Source organism: Primulina eburnea, chromosome 10, assembly GCF_022965805.1.
Source record: "Primulina eburnea isolate SZY01 chromosome 10, ASM2296580v1, whole genome shotgun sequence".
Taxonomy (NCBI): domain Eukaryota; kingdom Viridiplantae; phylum Streptophyta; class Magnoliopsida; order Lamiales; family Gesneriaceae; genus Primulina; species Primulina eburnea.
Window position 1 is genome coordinate 4,414,814 of NC_133110.1, and position 26,528 is coordinate 4,441,341.

Here is a 26,528-nt window from a genome sequence, read left to right on the forward strand (position 1 = left end):
ATAAATATGAGATCGCGCAGAGAAATACTAAGCATTAAAGGGTCTACTTTTTATATTTTCTCATTTGCAAGATTAACCGTCTCATGTACATCATATACCGTCCCCTATAAAACATGAAATACAATCAAAAACAAAAAGATATGAAACTCGAACAAAGGAAAAAGCGCTAAATGGAGGCCTAGCTATAGCAACTATACAACCCCATCAATCAAAATCTAAGAATAACTAAAATAACTTACAAAGGAAAGTACTTCAACCAATGTTAAAATTGGAAGATAGAGTAGCAGAATAATATCTCCCCATCAGCAAAAAATCAAAGTACATCTAAAGACCGAAAGCCCTTCATCCAATTCAAGTTGTGAGAGAAGATAATACTGAAAACAACCCTTGATCCCTAGGGGATGAGAAGAAAGAACGATCATCAAGCATCTTTATGCTTGTTTCCTCCTTTGAATATCCACACTTCAAGATTTTCGCCTTCTTGTTTTGATATCAAAGTAAGCATATTTTCAGGTGCATTTCCCACTTAATTGTATATTTTCACAGGTTTCTCAAATGTATGGCGGTTCTGTGATGGTCACAAGGGTAAAATATGATATAAGGTTCGGACCATAATCTGGGTAATATAAACAGTTTAACAATATCATACGGGAAAACTGAGAATTCAGTTCAAAAGAATCAAAACTTAAAGATAATTCAGAATGAACATATGAAGTTCCTCTATAGTTTTGTTTATAGCCTTGTATCATAATCATAATTAAATAAAAGGTAAGCGACAATCATATAAAAACTATGAGCTAAAATCTATCACCTATATAGCAGTCGGACTCAATTACCTGGCTTGCAGCATAAGTCCTTTTAGGAGAAGTGTCTGAGTGCTCTAATCCTAGGTACTGCTCCCAAGCGCCATAAATGTCTCTTCTCTGGAAGAGAGAAAACGAAAGTTATTTGTCTTGATTTATCATCTAGGAAAAAGTAAATAATTCACTAACAACAAAAATACTGAAAATAAAGCAACAAAGACCCGGATAGGAAAATTACCTGAAAACGACTGGATACAATGTCAGAATCCTCGAGATATTCTGGGCGTCCAAGGGACAAAAATGCAAACTTCCACTGAAGGAAGAAATCCCATGATCAAAAATAGTATTTTAGCAAAACCAAGGGAACTCATTCTCGAGAAAAAAAATGGAACGTATATCAAATATAATTGTTCAACAAATATCTCTGAAGTTCAAATGTAAAAATAGGGCATACCTTAGAAAACTCCTCATCTGGAACCTGCAACCTCTTTTGAATTCGTACTTTAACATTTTCTAATGTTTCACCTTCGTGGATGACGAGAAAGAATGGTTCCCCAAAATTTGTGACTTGCTGTTCCATACAAGGCAAAAAAGTAATTAAATAGTTGCACAGTTCAATATCTACATCCATGCATAAGATTGAATATTAGCATCACTCAAGATCATTATTGTCAGAGAACGATGATTATGTATAGAAACAACCAAACAGCATTATATGGCAATTACTGCAGGATCTGCTTTAGTACCACTTGATTCTGCGCACTCTCCTTTGTAATATGGTAAACATGGATCAGCCGGTCATTGGCCCCAAGGTTCTTTTCTTCTTCTGGAATCTGAAAGAGAACAAAATTTAGAAATTACGAACCATATAAATAAACAAAAAACACAATGTCAATCTTTTAGCCATAGCAGCAAAAAAAATGCAAATAAGACAAGTAATCTCCAAACAACACACGATGGAAGGTTTTTCAAAATCGTTGTGCTTGTTTATTCCTACACATCATCAGACATTGCTTATAATTCATCTCCTAAATAATATTGAATAAACTCATCTTTAATGTTGCAGGCTAAGCTTCAACTTGAAAGTTAAAAATAGGATTCACAGCCGTGCAGGCTACCGTGCAAAAACAAAGTGGTTAAAGATCTTGAGAAGTGAATTTACCTCCTCAGCACGCAATGTCCAGTACTGGTCATTTATATTCTCAATTTTCTCATTGACAGGAAAGATCTGCAAAATAAGAAAGCGGAACCCGGAATAGATTAGAAGGATACAGAAATTCAGAAGATAATAAAATCAACGCGACATTAAAATTCCAGAAAATTAGAGACTGGAATATCTATTCAAGCCAATGCAAATCAAGGAGAATTTTCTAAACAGAATTTCAGGAACCATGCAAGGGTCAGATCGTTTGTAAAAAATTTCGTTAATATCTAAGATATTCCTTAAAAACTATCCTGACTAGTGTATGATAAAGATACACAATTTCGTCTAAACTAGTCGCTGCAAACAGTACAAAAGCAAACAATTGACAACATATCCAGAAAAGAAACAATATCAGGGTAGATGAATTACCTTGTAAATCTTGTGATAAAAAACTTCAAGCAACCTGAGTTCAGCACTAGGATGAGACAATTCTACCTATGATTGGATGCATAAGACGTGAGATCCCATCAATATTATGCTGCTACAAAAACAAATATTATGCAAAGGCAATGGTTGACAGGTTACCTTTGTTTTAATCTCGTTGAGGACATCTCCAACAGTGCTTTGTTTTGGCAATCTAATATTGAGAATTAAAGCCTGAAAAGACAATGTAGTAAAGTTTAATGATTTTATAAAACTTAAGCATACAAATGACATTATCAGTAAGTAGCACAGCAATAGTAGCACCTCATCTTTGGTTGCATGATGGAAGGCAACTTTCAGAGTTTTCAGACATTGCAATTCTGGAAGAGGGATGTCCAGCACTTCATAATAGAGTGTATCAGAGATCTATCACGAGAAATCAAACACCATCAATCCATTAACAATAACACAAACACCCAGTCTAAGTGTCTAACCAGTCTCAGCATCCCCAACACCACCACCCCCTTCAAAAAAATAAAACAAAGAAACATAACAAAATACAAGTGGGCAAAACAGTTTACGGCTGAGCTACCTGATTGTAGTGAACCAGCATGTCTAACAAATGGTCCACTGATCTATATTTGATAGGATTAGGCTTTGGTTGCTGAGAGTAGCAATTATGAGGAGTAAGCCGAATTTTAGATGGGTCATCCAAGCCAAGGTGCTTGGCCACCCTTTCCACAACATCATCATACGAGTGATTCTTTGCTCTGTCGATTTAATCCAAACATGATAAAAATTATTTCTGAAGCTTTCAAGGAATAAATCAAAATGTTACTCTAATTTTGCATTATCAACTGTCCATACAATGGCATATAAAAAACTTACAAATCCAGGGAAAAATCATCATCCTTGGGTCTCTCCAAAGCTCGAAAATGCACAACCTGTAGAAGGGCAAATATATAATGAAATTAGTTCAAGCAAAAAGTAAATACAGATTGAAGAAGAAATACTTCTTTCAGAAAGGGAAGGGGACAGGAAGTAGCTTTTCAGCCACACAACTAGGTAAAATCATTATAACAAAGAACTGCATAGCACAGAACAGAGAAAATTCAAAGCACAGAAATTGTGCCACCTCATGTGTTGCAATCAATTATTAATTTTTCATCTAAAATGTACAAAATTGACCTGGCGATTCTTCACATATTCCAAAAATAATGGAACTTCAGGAAATCTGATGTTCTCTTGAACTTCAGACAGAGGTCGTTTTTGGAAGCAAATGATGTCCCCATCTTCAATCTAGGGAGGAGAGATGGAGGTAGAAAGAGTAACAAAATAACAGCCATAAAAACAATAATTTTTTTAAAAAAGAACCCAATTGAATAAAAAAACTACAAACGTACAACATAAAATACCTGACTAAAGCAAAATGAAGCTCTTTTATCGAGGCGTTCACACATAACAGATGGCTCATATTTAATTTCCTAGAGATATTGCAACCCACGACATTAGTTATGCAAGTATAATTCAATGCTCTTAAATGGCAAAAGGCAAAACATATGATCAACAGCACAGATTAAATAAAGTAAGTCCAAACTGAAACTGTAAAATAGCGCCAGAAATACCTCAAAGATTTCTATCTCTACATCAGGAGCGAATCCAGCCAATACATTTAGTTTTGTTAGGATCTCAATTGGTTTGCTGTAGCTTTTCACAAAAAGTCTCCCGACATATCTGAAAATTGCAAAAATCAACTTGAATCGGTACTCATAATTAAACGAAAATTACAAACAATGTATACATTCAGATAAATACCGAAGCTCTTCTTTTTCAGGGTCATAAAGTTTGAAGAACAGCAGTATGTCATCCTTCAGTTTTTCAGGTGGAGGAACAGGATGTAAACCCTGTAATTCATTAACATAAATGCAGGTAAATAGGAACAACGAATATCCTTCAACGTTCAATTCAAATGCCAGCAATCAGGTCATATAAAATGTGGTAAAGAAGATACCAATCCATCCTCTATTTCCAAAAACAACTTCAACTCTGCATTGTGGGCCTTATTGGAAACTTCCCTCAATGCTCCAACCTGTACAACATAATTGACAAAAGGTTGAATGAAATTTTAGAGAATTAACAAAAGCAAATAAAGTAGAATTCAGTATCTTATAAATTGTTTTGTCTCACGGAAATAGATGAAGCATGGCAAAATGGAATGCAAATAAGTAATCAAAACCATCTCCGACATGTATCTTATATCAAGGCAATGATGGTATCCATATGGATACGAGGAATAGTTGAACAAGAAGCAAGGGCATCAAAATCAAAAGGCTGAAACAAAATTTTTCAAAGCGTTCACATGTGCATTAATGCTAGTCATGCCATGAGATATATTCAGGTGGCATCATTTGATCAATTAGGGTAAGAAACAGGGAGAGATATTGGTTGCATCTTTGAATACACAGAAGGCAATGAAAATAGAACATTAGATCATTGAAGAACTATAATTGTGGGAAGAAAGGGTAATTAGTGGATTAAGAGACAGCCAAAAGCATAAAGAGAATGATTCGATGTCCTTCCAACAGACTAAACTCTAAAGGAATATTGTTTGGACATCTAGCACACAATTCAAGGTAAGCATTTTATAGGTAATTCAGCCGTTTGTGATTATAAATATTCATAGGGGTGGATAATTTGGTTTTGAAATTTAGGTATCAGTTAGTTTGATGCCTTTACACAGCATATGAAAATTGATAGGTTTCTGAATCGGCAAAAGGAAAAAATCTGAAAGGAATTCTCAATTTATGAAATCCAAGACAACTCACCCCCTCTAGCCAATCATTATGAGCAGAAAAATAATCAAACCACTACTAACGCTCCTTATTAAATTGTATGCTAATGATCTCAATAGGCATTTCAAACCAAGGAGTTTCATTACAAATCATACGCTCTTCTTTAGCATAGATGCCGAAGAAGCAGGTGCTGATAATTTTTTGTTTCCCGTAAGGATCAACCATCAACCCAGGCCTCACTGTCAAGTGTCAACTGATACAGCACTATTATGGTCCACCTTACATGAATGATAGGAAAGATAATATTGGCAAGCCAAAATTCAAGAACTTTAATGGAGCTTATTCATGGTGGTCAAATTTTGGTTTGTTCTGGTAGTTGCTCAGAAACATCCAGCATCAATAGTTGGATATTTAGACCACTCACCGTGCACAATGAGAAAATCACAGCCACTAAAGTTTGACTCTGCCTCTAAAATTTCACTGAAGAAGTTTTTTGAATTAAAAGCCCATTAAAAGGCTCATGCTATCCACACCTAATAACTGATTTCCAAGACAAAATTTGGGACCATAACCACGAACATATAATTTCTGAGTAAAGATCGCACATTGGACTGATCCATTTACCTCCGCTCAAATTAAAGCCCACACATTTTACAATCATTCTTACCCATTAATTACTGGTAAAGCGCATTATTTGTGCTTGATCATATCATACACATAACTCACAATTTAAAATCCTGAATTCACTCAATATGTTAGCACACTATGAATTCTCAAAAAGGATTTTTTCTGTGATTGTATTAAGAGGTAAATGGAAAATAAATTGTATTGTTATTTACAGTTTGTGCCTCCTCCTGTGGCGTCAATGGCCTGTTTGGGCGGTAAGTATGGTTTTGTCTTTTTGCCCAAATCCAAAAACGCTGGAATTGAACTGGTATACCAAATTCTTTAGCAACCTCCTCCTTCAAATTAACATCAGATCATTAGCGTTGCACCAGAACGTGAAAGAAACAAGACATATGCTTTAGCTTGTTCTATTAAACAAATATAAAAATAAAAGCAAGAAGTATTAAAAAAACGATTAAAATAAAAACTTTTGAAGCCTTATAAGTAAACCCAAAAGGTTGAGAAATGAATCTGCAAAATTCTTCAAAGAAGTTACACTCTCAATCTCTACTAGCTAGTTGTGTTTAGCTTAGACAAGGAGTGTCAAGAACAAACATGTCAAGACGCATTTAAAATTACTGTATAATGGCATGACATGTCAAGATGCATTTAAAATTACTGTATAATCGCATGAATATTATAGCATGATGTTTTCTTTTTCCATATTTTCATTAGATTTAGAGAATTTGCATCCCATAACAAATCAAGGGTGTAACCCTGTGTTCTAAAATGCGGTGAAATTCTCCCTCGCTCAACTGAACTCCACAGATCTCGGTTGAATTCAATAATATTTCCATTCTGTCAATCAAGGTTATCTTTGAATTCAAATCATGAAGGTGCTAACACTAATCATTTACCTCACCTCAGTGTTTACAGAAAGTAAGGGTGCAACTATATATGCTAATACTGATTAGCATATATATATATAGTTAATACTAATTACCATATAGCCCGTCTAAGCTAATACTAAATACTATATAGCCCATCTAAAAGCTTTAATTGCACCCAAACATTCATTTTCTAAAGACCTTAAAGAAATAGATCAAAGTAATAAACTATTTAATATATTGAACATGAGAAAAAGGTACCTTGAAAAGGTTAAATGTTAATTGTTTCTGAATTCGAAAGTTGCGGACTTTATCATGATCAACAAGATCAAAATATATATCCTTTCCAATCTGTTCCTTCAAATCCTCATCACGAGCAACCTGCAAACATGAATAAATTGCTTCAACAACCCATACCTAGAAATGCCACAATCAATTTTCCTTTAGAATGAAAATATAACCTTGATGATAGTATAAAGGTGTGCCTGAGCTTTATATCTTCTCTTGTCCTCCTTTGCTTCTTGTTCTTTTTTCAACCTTATCTGGGGAAAGTATGGTATGGCATGTTTAATGATAAACTTATGCAAAGTGATGATTAGATGGGGACAATTCCATATTAACGAAAGCAAAAATTACCCTCAGATGTTCAGCAATATCCTTTTCATCCACATCACAAATTATGTTATCGTTGTCACTCACTCGTACATACACCAGCATGTATGCGTTTGAGTACTTTGTAAATTTAAATGGAGTGTTATTGTATCCAGGATTTGTCTGTGGAAACAGGAGAATAAAGTGAAGATAAGCAACACACCAGAAAGGGAAAGCAAGAGGTTGAAATCAAGAGAAAGAAATGCCACCTCTTCTTCACCACCATATTGCTCCTCCAATGCTTTCTTCACATCTTCCTTGGTGACCCTCTCATCATCAAATTTGTACCTGTGAGGATAATCATCATGCAGTCTCAGTACCTTAACAATTTTATCATACCAAAGAGAGTGTAGTCATCCAGCAACTTAGTAAAGGTGAACCGATGAATGAATTACAAAAATTGCATATATGGACAGTAAAGGTGAACCGATGGATGATTTACAAAAATTGCATATATGTAGTGTCCATACAATACATGAAGATGGGAAAGTGGATGTGTGTGTGTGGGCGCAGGGATGGGTGAGGGGGGAAATTCTTCACAAGCATGTGCAGTACCATTGATCAGAGAGTGTAGGTCTCATGAAAGCGTGATAATGTCCACCATGCACTCCACCACTATGCACCAAAACACTGTTGGGAAGGGAAAAAAATGAGAAGAAAAGGTCAGGCCGGCCGAGTTCAAAATCCAAACAAGTAACAGCCTAATTATTGTAGCTAATGTCATGACGACCTTGCCAAGGCCTCACACACAAGAACCAAAATACAGAATTATCATTTTAAAAGATCAGTAATATGACAATTTTATGCCATACCTGAGACAAGTTAATGAGTAATCAAATTATGTGTATTGCTAAATTAGTTTTATTATGTTGTGCGACTTTATGACAGTGGACTACTAGTCCGCTGATGTACTCCTATTTACTATATCAGTTAATAAATTATCGTTTCCTATCAAAAAAAAAAAATCAAATTATGTCATAATAATTTTCACTCTAAAAAGATATAATATACAATACTGAAAAGGTAAAATATAGTTGAAACGTGTACGTAAAGATGCAACACCAAGGTTGGGCGAGCATTTACTCACACACCAAGCGATATACTATTTTATAAGGCTGCCACAAAAAGTTTATGAGATATGGCCGTTGAATAGAAGAATAAACTATAAATCATTTTACAAAGTTCATTTTCTGGCTACCATCTATAACAAAAGGCTAAAATGGACTGGGTAGTAGGAAATGCAGGTCATTAACCAATAACTCCAACTCAAATTCAAGTTGATGTTGCCAAAAAACAAGAAAAATCTACAGGGAGCAAAGACACAGATAGAGAAACTGAGAAATCATGCAATAAAGTTCATTCAAGGAGAAGGCCGACTTTTATTGAGTTTCTACATATTCCTCAAAGCCAAATAAGTGGTTGCCATTGATACCCACGAGAAAAGAGAGAGCTAAAAGGTTGAAAACATAGATAAAGTTAGTCAGATAGGTAATACACAAAGGAGGCACAACCACCTATGAAGCATGTAGAGGTTTCGTATGCTCCTATCTGCTTCTGGAGACAAATACTTTCCGTTATCTCTATCAAGATCAAGTTCCAATGGAAATTCATAGCGGTCATTTATCTGCAACCATGAAGCAATTTTTCCAAAGTTGCATACAAGGAAGCCATTATGTCAAGGAAAAATTTAAAATCAAATCAATCCAAAGTTAAGTAATTATATCATCTGAGTAGAGAATAAATTAAAATAACATCTACGAGATAGAGAAAGAGATGAACTTCTGACGAAGCTTGTTTCTTGGAGAAAATCTGCCTCGAAAATAATATAGAAAGCCATATGGTCAAGTTACATTCACACAAATCGCATCAACATGACATTGGATAGTGTAAGATTTAGACAGCATCATCGACCACAGGTGCCAAGTATAACAATCATTTGAAATTAACTTGGGAAGCTATAGTGAACACCAGCTACCAGCAATAGTATTGTAATAAAATACTCAAAAGTAGGGAGGGAGAACCACGGACAGATTCAGCTTAATCCTCCAATAATGATCAGAGAAGGGAAGGAGAATGCTACATAAAATAAATAAAAAAATTCTCCAATAAATGCCCATTACAATCCTAAAGTTCACCAAGAGAACAATCAAGAACAGATACAGACCCACCCAGAAAGGTCATTTGTTTTAATTATTATTATTATTATGAAGACTTACGTGGAAATTATGAATTTTTTTTCCTGATAATCCAGAAGTCTGGGATAAACTTGAAAAGAAAACTATAATTTGCTGTCAACCAGGTTTAAAGAGGCCAAGGATCAATCAACGAGTAGAATCAAAGACATAACTACTGAACATGAAATTAACTTGGTAAGTGACAATTGTTCACCCCTCTTAGATTCATTACGTGGATGAAGCCAATAATTTTAAACATAACATCATGGGCAAACAAAAGAATACTGTGTGAAGAAAACAAAAGCAACAAATTTTACTCTAAAAAGTACAAACAAACGAAAAATAATCAAACAACAGAACTTCAAAAGTTATAACCACTAACCTTAACCATTGTATCCCTCATGAAATCATACTCAAAACGCTTTAACTGAAGCTGCAGAACTGGAGGAAAATCAATGAAAAGCACCCCCTTCTTCGCATCCTAATGTCCAAAAAAATATTTTCAGCTGATTTCTTAACAAGAGAACTGATTGTAGAATAAATTATGTACAAAGAACATAGTTAATCAACTTTCACAACAAACATAAACAAAAACAAACAAAAACCTCGAAGAAATGTTCATTAGAGAAGACAAAACCCCAAATAGCAGTTCATTATACTTTTGTAACAGCCATCCATGATTGGCGTCACCAATGAAAAATCACCCTACTGGAAACAATGTTCAAACAGCATAACAAAAGCTTTTCTCTAAAGAAACATAATTCAGAGCCACCCTCTAATTTGGCTCCTCTAATTCATAAGCACCAAGTCAACTTTCCAACTCCTCTTTATATAACTTTTGCAAATTTAAATTTAAATTTCTCAACGAGCCAACAATCAATTCTCCGGGTCTTGATCATGCTTCAGCTCAATACAACCTACCATTCATCCTTATAGTCTCAGAAAACAAACCTAAATAGTAACATTTATGGATTAAATCATTATCCATCAGATCACTACAAACCTGCAAGCCATGCTCTTCAGCATGGTACTTGTTATCTCCTTCAAGCCGTTCAACTTCCACATACTTGTCGAAGGAAGCATAAACATCCTTACAGCCTTTTACATCAAGTTGAAGGTCTGCCACAATAACATGTGTATGCAATGATTTTGTGTCCACTAAAAATTTAAAGAGCTACTCTAAGAAACAGATTATACCGTAAAATGATTCCTTTCGTGTGGATTTGAAGTCTACGTTGATACATTCAATGTAATTCATATGGTGCCCTTCAAACAACTTTTGTATAGTCCCCTCGACAACAGTTCCCTGTTCCAGTAAAACAGCTATATCTACATCATACCTTATATAGATAGTACATCAGAAAATAAAAATCTAGAAAGGTGGTCACATCAGATCAACTTACCTTCATCTTGTCTTCAAGCTTTTCGCATAAAACTCGGTTAAGTTCTTGCACATCATGCTGCATGAAGGAATCATGTGTATCCCATCCAAAAGATTTAGTCAATTCTTTGGTTGCCACACTGGTATCATTATATTGTAGCTTATAGAATAAGCTCTGTAAAGCCAAGGGGATACTCCCTGTGGGGTTATCATTCTCTGTTGTTGGCATATGGTATACAGCCTGAGATGACATCATTCGAGTGAGGCTTATTAATACTCCCCTAATAACAAGCCCATTCATTAAAGAAAATATGAAAATCTTAACTACATAAATGAAAAGTCTATTACTACCTTTCTAAAGTAAGGAATATGATATAAAGTTTGGAGAAGAGAGTTCATGTAACAAGTTGCTCCCTGGTTCTTCAATCCAACGTAGCCTGTCTCCTTCTTTGAGTCATATGACCAGTAATCAATGACCTTACGAACAGCAACATCAGCCTCGATAACACAAGTATCGTTCACAAGGTATCCCTTGTTCGGATCATAAAGCTCACTAAGCGGCATGAAAGATGTGAAACCCCAATCACTCTCCCTTTGATTGAACTGGTGCTGTGTGTCTGTGATACCCATAAACAAGGATTGGGGCAAAACAACCATAATTCAGGCAGAAAATGTTTTGTTCCAGAGGAAAATTTACTGAATATTGATGTTCCATGATATAACAACCGAGCAAATATCTCAAAGAAAAATACCAAGCTTCTAAAATTCATTAAGCGCTAGTCCGGCTAGATGCCGCTAGGTGGATTCTACAGTATCAAGAATCAACAGACAGTAGGCTCTCCCCCTTGGCTCAAATGATGAAGATGCAAGCTATTCGAAATAAGAGAAATGATCTATAGATTGCCACTTGAAAGTTATTTAGGCCTCAGGGCCTATAAAACTAGGCTTTTAACTGTTAGGGCAAGCCAACAAATGAGACACCAAATTTCTTTTTATTGGGCTTTAAATCTAAAAGCCCAAAAGAAAAAAAAATTGAAAGCCTACAGCACCTAGACGATTAGTCGGCGCCTAGGGCCACCTAGGCTGGCCGACTAGCACTTTTTCGGTGAGTTCGGCCCACGCCTAGCCCGGAATTTAGAACACCGAAAAATACTTTAACCCAACAAGTAAGGTAATTATAAAGTAAGAAGTTATTTTACAGTTTTGATTTCAAGAAATCCAATCCAACGATTTCTATTTTAGTTAGCAAGATCCAATAGATCAATTAGCTAACAACATAATATATGTACAAAAGAAGGGTGGTTTGATGAGAACACTGATTATAAATACTAAAAAAATAAAATCCGCAATGACAATACCCAATTACTAAAAAACTACACCAACAATCATATACAGATGTATGCAAACGTACTTGTTTGTATGTTAGTAGATAATACACACTGGCCCACAAAAAGAACGATAAACAGGTCATTAATCATAAATACCTTTTTTCATTGTATATCTGTTATGCACCTGATTAACTACAGCCAGGCTAAATTGTGCATATCTATTCCACCCATATGGCAAGGTTGCTGAGTCAGCAACATCTACATACATCGACAAGTAATCAACATTATTTCCTTTCGGGAAAATAAGCACCCGCCTGCAAAAAACAACGCAAGACAAAAGGCAATTAGGATTTTACTGAATGCATAGCAACATAAACATGAAATCTAGTTTTAAAGTGCATCGCGACGTAGAAAAATGAAGAATCGTTCTTCAATTAGTTTGGACTAACAAGATAAATTTCCTTCCAAACACAAGCCAATATAAAAGAAGAGAGATAGTAGCATTCAGCTGTCAAGTACCATTTATATCCCCCAACAACGAAGACGTCGGAATAAAGCTTCTTCACATTCACTCGAGAGAAGTTCTCTATGGTCCACGTGAAGCGAGATGCCAGAGGTTCATCATTTGCCTGGTTTTCCACAGTTTCAGTATTGTCCGCTGGTGCCACTGGGAAAAGGAAAGCGCTTAAGATATACATACAACAAAACATCATAAAATTCACTTACTTTGGTGCAAACCATATACTGGAATCTGAACAACCCGATAACCACATGCAGCGTGTCAGAATGAACGTCGTAAAAAATCTCACAAAAATAAAAGAAAAAATCCGGAAAGTACTTAAACTTCATAAAAGGAAGCACTGGTAAACAAACAGATAGCAAAAACGCAAGCACTGATGGAAAAAAGATCACCTTCCATGGGCTGAGGGCCTTCAACCAACGGCTGGGGACCTTCGACCAAATCAGATTGTGGTACCCGCATCTCTTCGTCTTCCTGCTGCTACAGTGTGACGAGAAAAAAAAATAGAATAACACGTCTGATCCAATAACCCAAGCCATTTTCCCAATTTAAAACCTCCATAAAAAGATCAAATTCAATCATTGAACATGATAAAATTAAATTCAGTCACTTAAAACCTCCCTTCCCAGTCACTCAAAACCCTAGTCGATCACAACCATTCAGGCCCCATAGACCAACGCGCAATCAAGGACGAAAAGTAATTATCCCCCGCAAGAGAAAAAATAATAAATTGAGAGTTCTTATGACAGAATACAGATTGAAAGTTGCATGCAATCACACATAACACAACGTTGAAAATTGACAATGGTACTTAATGAGAAAAGGGGGCGAAGAAGAAGAGAGCGGAGTTACATCCAACGGCTGAGGAGTCATCATCGTCATGGCTTAATAGATTGTAGCCGCTCGATCGGTGAATCAGAGAGAAATCAATGATGTTTGAGAGAAGGGGGAGATTGAACAAAGTATGGAGAGACCAGGCCTTCACTGAGTTTTAAGTCTCAGTTCATATGCGGGGGATATATTGGGAAATATGAGATACGGGAAGAGCATTTCGGGCATAATATATACTAGCTATTCTGCACACGCGGTGCGTGTGTGTACAATTTTTGTTTTTATAATTATTTATGAACTAAAATGAAATTTGACAAATTATCGAGGTACTAAAGTGCTATTTGAATAATTGTAATAAAAAAAATAAAAACAAAAATGTTTTTTGAAATTAAAAAAAAAACAAAAATGTAATTTTGATATCAAATAGAGACAAAATAGGGAAACCAAAAAACAGACCAAAGACACCAAAAACAGTTATTCTAATATGCTTAAACTTAATAAATAGTAATATATATATATATATATATATATATATATATATATATATATATATATATATATATATATCCGAGGCTCTTCCATTTCACGAAGTAGCTTACATATATATATATATCCGAGGCTCTTCCATTTCACGAAGTAGCTCTAATGTAAGCTAAAATATATATATATATATATATATATATATATATATATATATATATATATATATATATATATATATCTTCCATTTCACGAAGTAGCTCTAATGTAAGCTAAAATGTCTTGTTCAGTGTTCTTCAATGTATTGTAATTTCCAATTCAGTTAATAGTTAAGGTCGGACTCCATTCCTTACTTGAGTGAGATGGTTTGGAGTCACGGTGAGTGTTATTGTTAAGACTGATCTTTTGGTATGAAATGTTTCTTATTTTATAAGTCTGTACAATTTTTTTTATAATTATTTTATTTATATTCAAACAGAAGTAATTGTAAAAATTAACGAAAGATCTGATATTATAAAAATTAATGATTGCTCATATCGCAGTTTAAAATTATAAATGAAAAAATAGGAAAAAAAGACAGTAGAGGTACTCAAATTGAATCAGTTGTCGATTTCTAGGTTTCGTTATAAACCTAATTAGTTATTTTCAATTACGTAAATCAATAGTTCAAACCGCACTCAAAAGTGTGACATTTTTCATTTTTATAAGATATCGAATGTCACTATTATCAATATCATTAACAATAGTAATAGATAAATAATAATAAATTTGAATATATATTTGGAATCACACAATTATAATCTTACTAATTATAATAAAATATATCATTAGAAAAGACCAATCTAGTCTGGCGCAGTTAAACAAGAGAATTTTTAATACGAGTACCGAAAAATCTTGCGCGATTTCTAATATTAATGAACAAAATAGACCCATTCCATAATTGTGTATAAGGCATAAATTGCGCGATATATCATTTCAATTCATTATTATGAAATTTATATTTACTTTTTAGAAAAAACATCGTTTGAAACAGATGTGACTAAAAGAGATTTTACTTGGATTATGCAAGGATCTGTTAGGTGGGGTATAACCCTTCTGATGGGATTAGCTGTTGGCACTTTATTTACTCTTCCAACTTGTATATAAATGTGTACTTGTTTCCATCCATTTTCGTGCGCTAGTTACCGAGTGCAATCAGACAGCGGTTGGCTGGTTTAGGGCACTCCTGATAGCATAACACAACTTGTATAAAAATTTGTACTTATTTCAGTCTCGTTGTTTTTTACTACATGCAAGTTTAAATGCCCGCGGCATATGGGATTTTTAAGAACAGTGTAAAAAAAACAAATTCCACCTAAGCAAAAGCAAGAGTTCTGTTGTGTGAAAAGGTTCAATCGTCTTCGGTCACCTGCCATTGTGCTCGAACAAATTAGACAAGACGCCCAAGATTTTTACTGAGTCATGGCCAATTGATCCATCTGAGAGATGGACCATGGATGTGTGCCGTGCGACAACAGGTATCATTGGAGCCAAATCATGATACAAAGCACTGCAAGCAAGGATATTTACTATTTAGCTCGCCTGTGAGGAGATAGCAGTAACCACGAGGTTAAAGTTGCAAGAAAAGTAGTAACCACGAGGTTAAAGTTGCAAGAAAAGTTACCCAGAGTACGAGGGGAAAAATTGAACTAGAAATTATATAAAAAAAATGGGGAGAAACCGAATCTTTTGATGAAGATCGAATTTATGTCAACTACATTTTACCAACATGAAAATTTTACATAAAAACATGTCATTCCAAAAGAATTTTTCAGATTTCCCTGACACACGGACCCATCTCGCAGTAAACTTGAATCTTAATCTAAAAAAGCAGCAGCAAAGTGACTCTCAAGGAAATGGGTAGTTCTAACGGACAAATTCCATATGCGGTGTCGCAACAATGCACGCTAACTATAAAATCATCAAGAAAAGTTAAAACTAATACTTTTAGTTGCCCAGTATTAAATAATCGAACTTACATAATAGTGACGAGAGAAAGCATAAAAGCACCGTTACTCCTCCCAACCATCTAGTCTTGTCCCAGGGTTATAGCTTGTAAATAGACGAAACTCATTTCCAAGCTTGCTTGAGTGCTGAGGTCAAAACCCACAAGGACGAAGCCCCAAAAGCTCGGCAGACCTGTCCCTTTGCGCCTCACCTACAAAAAAAATCAGTAAGGGGCCAAAGTTAAGTCCAATATTTCCTTTCTGAGTTTTTTTAATCATTTTTGTTACCATTCTAAACCCAGTAATTGTTGAACTGAGGTTCTAAAAAAGCATGGCATAATATTTTAAGTTTTATATTGAAAGCGGACAACACTACAACATATTCAAGCAAATCTTAGAAATTTTATTATTTTGACACATTATGTAACTAAACTATTATTGAGGTCGTGTTTAACTGCAGGATATGGCTTGTGATGAATTATTTAAAGAATCACCAAATAAATAAAACCCCGAATAAAAAATTAATAAAACAAAAAGCACAAAAAACTAGACCAATCATAACATCCTGAAAGAAATGAAAAAAAGCAAAAAGGATGCTGCTCTCAGAAGCATAGGGAGACTGGGGCAAGACAACTTTTTTTTGGAAAAATAGCTCTCTCTAGTTCATTTGAGAGAGAAGATGCGGCTAGCCAACCAAGCTCGTTTTAGCTAAATAAAATTTATGATCTAGTTAAGATTATTTTTTTCGTAGTGTTAATAATTTTTCAATCACTTAGTTTTTCATTTTCCGATCAAGTGTATCTTTGGCTTATCTCCCTTATGTTAAGAGTACCATGGTTGTTCTAGTACGAAATGCAAATTATGTCGTGAGTATTAACTTTTACTCAGATTGAAGAGCTTTGGTGTATGCTTTTTTATTATTCTTGATCCGTTAGTTCATACATTATTTTCTCATATATGAGGTCGATCATGTTTTGCATGGGCTTTGGAATTCTGATAGTTGAATGGTCAATAATATCTAATTGTTGAAAATAGAATATGATTTCTATTTCAAATGTTAGTAGATATTTTGATATTCATCACCACGGTGATATACATACTGTTTTTAAATTTTGACATAAATGAAAACTCTATAGGGCTAAATGCTTTTTTCTAGATAGCAAGGAGATAAATAAGCACATCTAGATTCAAATAGGATAATGATCATTTATATAGTTTTATGTCAAAACCGGTCAAGGTAAATTCTAAACTTTGGGCTTTTTGGAGCCTGGAAGATTTGCTAGTTTACTTGCTTTAGACTTTAAGAGAAATTAATTTATTTCTAAGTTTCAAAGCTCTTTGTAGAAGTCGGTAGAGCACCAGAATTCAAGCTAGTTAAAACTCTTTTGGTTGAAAATTTGGTTCTCGAACTATCATCATCTAGAGAGTAGAGATAGAACAATTTCTTGAAAAATAATTACCAGGTAAGGGGGATCTGCAACTACAATTGGAAAGGTGTGCTTCAACTGCAGTGGAAGATCCTCAGGCTGGTTGTAATCATAAAACGTGAACTCAGCCCCATATCGCTCAAACCTGTGGTCATACTCAAGAAGCTTTGTTGGCACTTGAGGATCAATTTTTTGAACATTCAAGAACAGAAACCGGAAATGGCTCATTAAAATTACAGGTTGCTATCACAAATTGAACAGAATTATTGATTGTAGATAAGTTTTAAGTGCTGAAATGCAACATTGCGCTGCGTATCAAAAGATCCTAATTCCACCAAAGCTAGAGAAGAAATAGAAAATATGGAAACCCAGTAAATTAACATGGTTAAAAAAAATCAATCTTGAATTAAAAAAATTCCACAGTGAGTACTGTACCATGGTGCTTAAATAACTGTACCTTGCTAAAACCTGACAACTAAGTAAACTCGCTCTGATCCTAATCACAACTAACGCAACTCTCTCTAAGACTCAAGTACCTTGAGGTAGGCGTACAGAGTGGGGCAAGCAATGCAAGCGACAGAAGGGAAACGGAGGTTCCGGCAGATGATAAGGACTTCGGTAGCAATGGTTTCAGCGGTGGAGCGATCATACCAGAACTGGCTGAGCCGCCAGTCCTCCGCCACAAGAGCCACTTCCTCAGCCGCGTCGTCCCCCGGATTAATTTCGCGGTTCTGTTCGGCGAGGAACTCATTGAGTGCCTCCAGGGCTTGCGAGCTCAGCATTGGAGTGTCGTCTTCTTGGGAGTCTCTGGAAGCAGCGACGTCGTTTGATGGGCTTTCTGATTCACTGTAGGGTTTCCCTTCGCGCTCTCCATGTTCAAGCTGGAACACTGCAGAGTGCCAGTGACACGTCGTTAGATGTTTATGCTATTTTCTTTTTCTTTTTTTTGGACATATTTAATTTTATTTTTTAAGAGATATTTATTGATTTTTATTTGTGATTAATATATGTAATATACTAATATATAATAAAATATAATATAATCTAACACACACAAAATTTATTAGATTTAGATTATTAAGTAATCGAGAATCTAAGATGAGTTAGATAGGTAATTCTCTCAACATTATTTTATACTTTTTTAACATTATTTTATAGTTTTTTCAAAAAATAAAATTATTTGAATGGTAAAAAGTGTATTATTATCATTATCATTGTCATTATTATCATCATTGTTATTATTATTATAGCGAAAATTGAAATAGATGTATTGTAATGGTTAATATTATCATAATATGCATCTCCAGAAAATTTGGTCCGAGTCACCGAATATATTTTGGTATCCATTATCATCTCCGACGAGCTTATGTTAATTTCGGAGTTGGGATTCGGGAAAAAAAAAATAAAGAAAAACAAATTTTTAAAACTTCGATTGTGAGGGATATTTTTTGACATGAAAAATGTTCTATAAAAGTAAAGTGAAATTCCCTTTCAAAATACAGGTGGAAATTGGAGAAAAAATCTCTTATGGTTCTTTTCTTTGCTCAATCAACTTCAAAGTAAAAAACTTGTCATCGGTTGATTATCGAGAATCATATTTTTTCTAAAAAAAACAACTTTTTTATATATGCATGGTATTTTAGAAATATTGTGCTCAAAACCCGATTTGCTCATTTATTACAAAAATCCCTTATATTTGCACACATTTTATATTATATTTATTTATTGATATTTTGATTTTTAAAATAAAATAAAAACAGCAAACATACATGTTCGAACTTTTGGATCTGACTGTTCATGACATCGTTGGATAAGTGTATTTCATATGGGGATAAGCGACTCTACAAACAAGTTCACCGAGAAAGACACTGATTCAAAGAAATCAAATCCAGTAGCCCACTTTCAAACCCCCAACTCCACAAGGTCGGTCGCCATTTCTCTCGTTAATTTTTCTATTACATTCTCGCCCCATTAGTTTTAAGCTCTCCTAAGGTTTTTGGTTCCGTTTTTTGGCCCTAAAACTGTGTAGACAAAAGGATTTGAAATGAACACGGGGCATAGAACAGCATAGGAAATCTACCGTACCAGCACTCTGGTTGTGCCCTTCTTTTTTAAGTCGATCACATGTAACTAGGACAGAATAATATCAGTAAAGTATTCTTTCATATTATGAACACTTTAGTACTTAATCCAAAGTCCAGCACAAGTAAATAACAAGTGTAGTTCTTTAAAAAAATATATAATAATTTTACACACAGGCAAATGAAAGTTGACTAGAAAATGAGTATAAGTCGGCAAGCAAAACAGAAAGTTCTAACATCATAAGAAAAAGAATGAATAGAAAGTAGCATAAGACAGGAAAACAGATCCCAATTGCATTGCTTAGTGTATTTTTATACATTATTATTACATTACCCGGTCGATGGGAGAGCTAAGCGCCTTTATTATTCTGCCACGGTTTAAGGACACCGACAACAATGATTGCAACGATAATGAGAAGAATGATGATAGCTATGCACATCCATTTTCTGGAGCTCCTTTGTAAAGTCTTTGCCTTCTGAAGGGCAGTGTTCCCCGATTGCACATGGTCCACAGCAGATGAGACCTGAGATTTGAAACCATGAGGAACAGTTCATAAAGATATCAACTACGTCGATGAGAATTCCAGAAAATATTCTAATTTCAAGAAGAAAGCTGCAGCAGTAGTAGAGCATGCTTGTGGTATATAGTATACCTGTGACTCTATATTATCAAGCATGTCCCCTTGAGCTTCAACCAGTACTGCCATGTCCATGAAGATCTGCGTGAGAAAAAATAATGAAGAGATAATTCATAATTTGAAGCACTGGACCATTATTTTTCATTTGGAAATATCTATTCCAAATTAAGATTAGCGTAAATAACATTCAAATCCCTCAAGGTTTCATCTGAATACACAACCACCTTGAGATTTGAAAAGTTAGTTACATGGACGCCTCAGAAGAAATTTCATTGCATAGGTTAATCCCTTACAAGAAAAGGTGAAATGCAAGGTAAACCAAATCCCGAGGAGCATTGTTGTATAATGATAAGATCATTCATCTAATTACAAAGTCAACCTTGAGAGTTGAATAGTTACATGGACACACTCCTGAAGGAATGTCCATAAAAGGTTAACCCCCTTCAACAAGAGTGAGAATATAAGGTTGACCAAAACCCTCCCATTGTAATATTAACCATACAGAGGGGACCACCATAATCAGTCAAACCTAAGGGCATGGCTGTGCTTAGTTTATCCTTATTTTATTAGTGCATTAAAATAACTGGTACAATCAGAATCAACAAGAAAATGAAACTAGGGCTCATTTATTTGCTGTATTATAGCATTATGCACATCATAATCTTTTAATGAGGTAGCAGCATGCTCAAAAAACACAGGACATATGTTGGCCTCAATCACATCTCCTAGTGTTATGGATGCCTAACTCTTTTTTGCCAAAAGATAAAATTTCAAAGAGTTACTTAGTACCGGACAAAATCAAGCATATTCTTTTGTTTTCCAAGGCACTCATAGTATATGCAAAACAAGTTCCTTAACAGACTTTCTAAACCTGGCAACACCTACAATAATCAGCAATAGGATACTAACATACCTGTTGCAAATCAAGAAGCTTCTTCTCTAAATCTCTAACAGCATCATGTCGCTCTTGTATTTCTGCAAGAGTGTCCATCACCTGAAATATAAATAACAAGAGCTACATAACTACTGTGCTTAACCGAAAACATTCCTCACAAATCCAACATGGTGCTACGTGAATAGTATAATGGGAAAATCCCTCGCCCAAATTTCCAAATCTGTAATACATCATTATGGAAAAAAAATGGTATTAACGCAAAGTATCAAGCCTAATTATTTAAATTCACGACGCTGTGGAATTATACCCAAGAAAAAAAGGACACACAACGGGAAAGAGAGAATAACAAAGAAAGAACATTGGGGGAGGGAACCAAACCTGGCCTCTGCCTTGTTCTTGGATTGCTTTCTGAAAAATCTGCTCGCTATCTCCAGTCTCTATCAATTTATCAATTGTCTGCAGGAAAAGATTGAAGTAAATGCACAATATATAAAGAAACTATGGTGCTCTGGAAATTAAAAAAGTTACTCGAGAAGTCACCTCTTCATCAGCTCGCGTGCCCGAAACTGAATCACGTGAAAACAAAATCGTCAAATGGGAAACAGAATTTAGAAACCTGTGGCATTAAGTGGCAAAAGCTAGTAGACAAGTAGTATCAATACCTGTGAATACACGCCTCTCGACAACCTCACGATACTCCTGATGTATGTTTTCTCTCAAAGTCTGCATAAGTATTTACGATGACCGAAGAGAAATAGGTGCTATAAAGTTTAAACTGAAATAACCTGAAACCACATCTATCATAATATGCAATTGACCAACCTGAAATTCAGACATCCTGTCTTTAAACTTCTTCTTCAAAGCGCTGCATATAAACACAAACGTTTAAAACTTATGCTTGATTTATCTCATCATTAAATGTTACTCTTATCTACGTATTCATTAAATGGGGACAGGAACAGTGGAAAATTGCAGCCCGTTCTCTGTGTAGCCAGCCCATGATCCATAAAAGATTTAAAGTCTCACAATTGTTTGATCTGATATTAGCCAGCTACAAACATGACATTGCATGGTTAATCTAACTATCGAACAGTAAAAGTACTGGTAGACTTTAGCCAAAAACAAAGGGAATGATGACAATCAGCAGTCATGACAGTCATGAGCTAACTAAGTAATCAATATTAGCTCTTGCCTCTACTGCAACAAATTGATTGTGGTTCAATATATTTTCGCTATATTGTGATTATTACCATCGAAGTACTAACCTGATAATGATTCAACAGCTTTTGCATGCCATATGGATGGTGTACTCTCAAGTTAGAAGTTAAACCAAATTATTGAGATGTGTATTCCCTAGGAATTAAGTGTTTCACTGAAACAATATAACATGACTACCAACAGCACCCAGACGGCAAAAATCACTGGATCATTCTACAGCTAGTGCATGTCTTTGGCAAATACAGGCAGAGAAGTAAGATGCAGCTAAGTTCAAAGATGGACAAAATAAATTCTGAAATTGAATTGTGGCTATGTAAGGAAAAAAGAAATATACATTTCAGTGAGTGTTTCACAAATTAAAACAAGATTTTAAATGGACCAGAGCCTCAACATTATGCCGATTTCAAAACGATCAAATGAAACATCTTTTCTTTAAATAATAAACATAAACAAGTGAAACATCAGCAATTTATGAAAGAAGAATAACCAGGATATCATAAAATAGTTTGATTACACTGTTGTTGCTGTCCTTGATCTGTCTACTCCCGATCCTTTACCACACCCAGGCTTTTCTCTATTAGCTAAATTCTGGAAAAAAGTATATCAAAATTTTCTATTATTAGAAATCTCAATTGCTGAACTACAAAAAGACATAAGACATATTTTCTCACCTCTTTGTCAAGTGCCTCAATTTTTGATTTTATGGAACGGGCAATTTTCCCAACTTCATCAACATCCTTCTCCATTCTCTGCTTGATTGCTGCAGATCATTTGACATTAATCATGAGAAGTTACGGTTGACGGAGCTCCATGCAATTCAACACCGAGGCTAATATGTGACCAAAAGATAAAAGAACGTTCATAACTCCCAACAATTTTTCAATCACGAAGTTGCTCTAGTTCTAAGTTATGTCGTAATATGTTTTTAGATATGGAAGAAGAATCTAATCTCTTTCCAAAGATTCATTTTGTGATTGATAAAGTCCAACCAATGTCCAATGGCAATTTTCTTTTAGAAAAAACTTCAAAATACAAAATATACTGGAAAATCCATCTATTGCAACACCGGTCAAATAGCTTCTAGTCAGATGGAAACACCCACCTTTCATATTAGCAGCCTTGGTAACAGACTTTGATTCCTCATGAGCATCCTGCCATGGATAATGGTAAATGATCAGAATTCACACACTCGAAGTTGACAAATTTTCTAAGCTTAAACTCGTTATAAAAATAGTCCAAGCAGTTCACAAGGGAAGTTTGCACCAACAAGTTGACAGCATATTATTTAAGTCATCGTACTACATTAGGAACTAATCATGAGATTGTTAATAGCGTGCATACAATCCTGTGTAAACTGGGGCAGTAAAAGAACTGGTTGCAATTAAATAAGAACTGAAACTTGCAAAATTGCCTTCAGCAAAATCGTGAAGAAATCATCATTGTGTCCAGCCATGAGTATTTTACGGCAATGTCTTACTTTAAAAAAATTTCATGTTCCCAATAACACCAAATAGTCTTAACATCAGAAGTATTCAAATAATAGTAAGGTCATGGGAGGGCGATACTAGTAAATCACTGCTGTGAAACCTCGAAGGTGGAGGAATTCGAAATATCGAAAAGAGAATTCCATATCTCCTTAAGATAGACAAACATCAACCACATACATGACACAGATACCGGAAAATGTATGAAGTGAAGATGCTAATAGAACTGCCTAAAAGGACCATACAATCAGAAATCATGTCAACTCCAAAACAATGCAACTCGCAAGCCCGTATTATGACACAAGAAATTCAATACAGTTGTTGTAGTCTTGCAGATAAGAAAGAGTTAGCTTTAGTTAAGTATTTCATCCCTTCTCCTACACCTTTGGACACAAAAGATAGGAGGCAGAAACAGACAAGTACAAACCTGAAGCTTTCTCAATAGGGTATTGAGCTTTTCATATTGCTTTTCAATCTCCTGAACCTAGAAATTCAAAATCAAAGACAAATCAAGTCTTTAATTGAGAAAAACAATAAAAAAATAAAACGAGCAAATAAATCCGCATAATTTAGGGTATTTGGAAATAAGAAAGGAGTCAAAGAGGTCCTTTTTTGGATCATTGTGGAGCAGTAATTATTCTAAATCATAGTCACCTGCTTAAAGAAATTTTCCAAGCCTAATTCCTCTGAATTATTTGGTCTCTGCATCCCCATTTCGATATCAGCGTTTCTATTATTTTGATCCTGTGGAATCACAAAGGAATCCTGCAAAAAGTGCACAAGAATGGAAAAGGTCATTCATGAACTTGTCAGCAGCACTTTTGAATAAACAACTATCGGAGGGAAAGCTTGTAACTAAGATTTGTTTAAAATTTTCAGAGAAGAAATTAATGGCTGAGTCCACTCACTTTTACAGATGCTAGAGTTAGAAATGCAAATCTCATATTAATAATACAAAGTGTAAGATAGAAATAACGGATCAAGATAAAACTTAAAAATCATTTATTTTCTCAACCTAGAAGCATGAATCATACCTACAAACTGGGGTATCAAAAAGTTACCGGTCGTAATGGAACCATAACTCAAATTCAAAACTTGATAGATCCGTGTGGACAAATTTTTTAACTGTGTAGCTAAAGACGAGCATGATGCGAGACTAAAAATTTCTCTACCAACAAATTGGAAGTCCAGATGCAAATTGGAGCTATATAAAATCATGCATATGATAAGTTTCAAGCATAGATTCAGAACAGGCGGTCTAGGAGTAGCTCAATGCCTCTTGTTTTTTAGTGTAAAATTTAACATATACCAAAAGATTCACTAACTTCATACACCCTACTTTGAATGCTTATGGCATCACAAACACTGTTACATTTACAAGAAAATCATTTGAGTTAAACCATGTGATTCTTAAATAAATGATTACGTAGGTTTCGTGCAAACTATGTGGCAGCAAGTACAAATAGGCAAATCGAGCTGCACCCAACCAAATAAAAAGTTGAAGGACTGAAATTATATCAAGATATCAGATGCTTCATGCGCCTTCTATGGCCTATCGACAAGCTTAACGACAGAGTAGTGAATTTCATCTGTCAGGATCAACGTGAGGGCATAAAATACCCAAAAGAAATTGAAAATTAATAATAATAAATGCAAGCGCCTTCCAAATCTTATACCATAAACATTCAATTAAGGAGCTCATTCCTATAAAGAAACAGGAACTCGAGTCCAATAAAGAAGAATCTATTCCAACTTCGAGACTTAACACACCCCTCCCCGAACAACAGAATAGGCATTCCATCGAAATTAACAGAATTGACAACGTTTTGAAGATCTGTTCTCTACGTCATTAATTCGACCACACTCAGTAAATAAAAAGTTAATAAAACAGAGTCAAAATAAAAATGAAAGCAATCTACGTCCCAGTTCTTCTCACAAACAATTTCTCCAGATAAATAATTATCAAAATTGCCTCATAAAGGTTTTTATAAAACCATTTCCAGCTGATAAAAGCTATATTTCGGCACGAGACTTCAATTTCAGATAAGTTATGCACCAGATCAAGATTTAATCGATCAAAATAAGGCGGAAACTCACCGACAAAAGGTCGTTCATCTTCAGTAGTCGAAGAAACGAGAGAAGAATTGTTATATCGAGGGATCTTCTTCTCCCCTGGAAAAAAAAAAAAGGCTCCTCCTCTCAGTAAGTGTTTTCAGCGTTTTGTGATATAATTTTTTTTAAAAAAAATAATAATAAACAGCTCAGAAGGAGAGAGGGAGCGTGAAGGCAGGTCTTTTCTTTCAAGTTCAAAAACCCACTGTATCAAATAATATATGAGTGAGTCTCATGTGAGATCGTTTCACGGATCATAATCTGTGAGACGGTCAACAATACTCATATTCACAATAAAAAATAGTACTCTTAACATAAAAAGTAATACTCTTTTATGGGTGACCCAAATAAGAGATCCGTCTCACAAATAATACATGTGAGACCGTCTCACATAAGTTTTTGTCATAATATATACTTTTTTTCTCAAAAAAAATAATAATTAATTTTCTTGTAAACAAAAAATAATGATAATTAATTTTAGGAAAATAATAACTAATGAATATAAATATTTGTGATTGAATGATATACTTTAAAAAATTTATAAACACATATATAAGGATAATTAAAATAAATTTAATATATTAAAATTTTATAAAGTTACACTAATTGTAAATATTTATTATATTTATTCTTTGTTTTCATGTACAAATAATTGTATTGTTTAATTT

General features: G+C 34.7%; 2 protein-coding genes and 1 pseudogene across 3 annotated transcripts; all 3 read right to left on the reverse strand.

Moving 5' to 3' along the window:
• Window positions 1–28: 28 nt before the first annotated feature.
• LOC140842662 (ubiquitin C-terminal hydrolase 12-like) lies at window positions 29–13,744 on the reverse strand. Of its 2 annotated transcripts, none has more exons than XM_073210714.1 (32): window positions 13,562–13,744; window positions 13,102–13,186; window positions 12,709–12,856; window positions 12,346–12,503; window positions 11,213–11,478; window positions 10,884–11,102; window positions 10,678–10,786; window positions 10,484–10,599; window positions 9,863–9,961; window positions 8,821–8,930; window positions 7,862–7,936; window positions 7,516–7,594; window positions 7,292–7,429; window positions 7,117–7,197; window positions 6,917–7,036; window positions 6,002–6,124; window positions 4,382–4,459; window positions 4,186–4,274; window positions 3,996–4,104; window positions 3,786–3,854; window positions 3,559–3,669; window positions 3,259–3,314; window positions 2,963–3,140; window positions 2,695–2,796; window positions 2,533–2,604; window positions 2,377–2,442; window positions 1,966–2,031; window positions 1,550–1,636; window positions 1,258–1,374; window positions 1,042–1,116; window positions 837–923; window positions 29–568 (listed from the first exon to the last, which is right to left on the reverse strand). In XM_073210714.1, the coding sequence occupies exons 1-32, from the start codon at window positions 13,589–13,591 to the stop codon at window positions 527–529; spliced, it is 3,360 nt and encodes a 1,119-aa protein (XP_073066815.1). In that variant the 5' UTR covers window positions 13,592–13,744; the 3' UTR covers window positions 29–526. The 2 variants fall into 2 exon arrangements, with proteins under 2 accessions (XP_073066815.1, XP_073066814.1); XM_073210713.1 differs by having other exon boundaries at window positions 13,102–13,189; window positions 13,562–13,743.
• Window positions 13,745–15,263: 1,519 nt separating this feature from the next.
• On the reverse strand, window positions 15,264–26,006 carry LOC140842663 (syntaxin-132-like). Its single transcript, XM_073210715.1, has 14 exons — window positions 25,846–26,006; window positions 24,403–24,513; window positions 24,176–24,232; window positions 23,367–23,415; window positions 22,936–23,024; window positions 22,779–22,852; window positions 21,869–21,911; window positions 21,709–21,769; window positions 21,587–21,612; window positions 21,425–21,502; window positions 21,065–21,145; window positions 20,167–20,232; window positions 19,278–20,037; window positions 15,264–15,569 (listed from the first exon to the last, which is right to left on the reverse strand). The coding sequence occupies exons 1-13, from the start codon at window positions 25,861–25,863 to the stop codon at window positions 19,864–19,866; spliced, it is 927 nt and encodes a 308-aa protein (XP_073066816.1). The 5' UTR covers window positions 25,864–26,006; the 3' UTR covers window positions 15,264–15,569; window positions 19,278–19,863.
• On the reverse strand, window positions 16,072–19,367 carry LOC140803704 (uncharacterized; annotated as a pseudogene).
• Window positions 26,007–26,528: the final 522 nt, after the last annotated feature.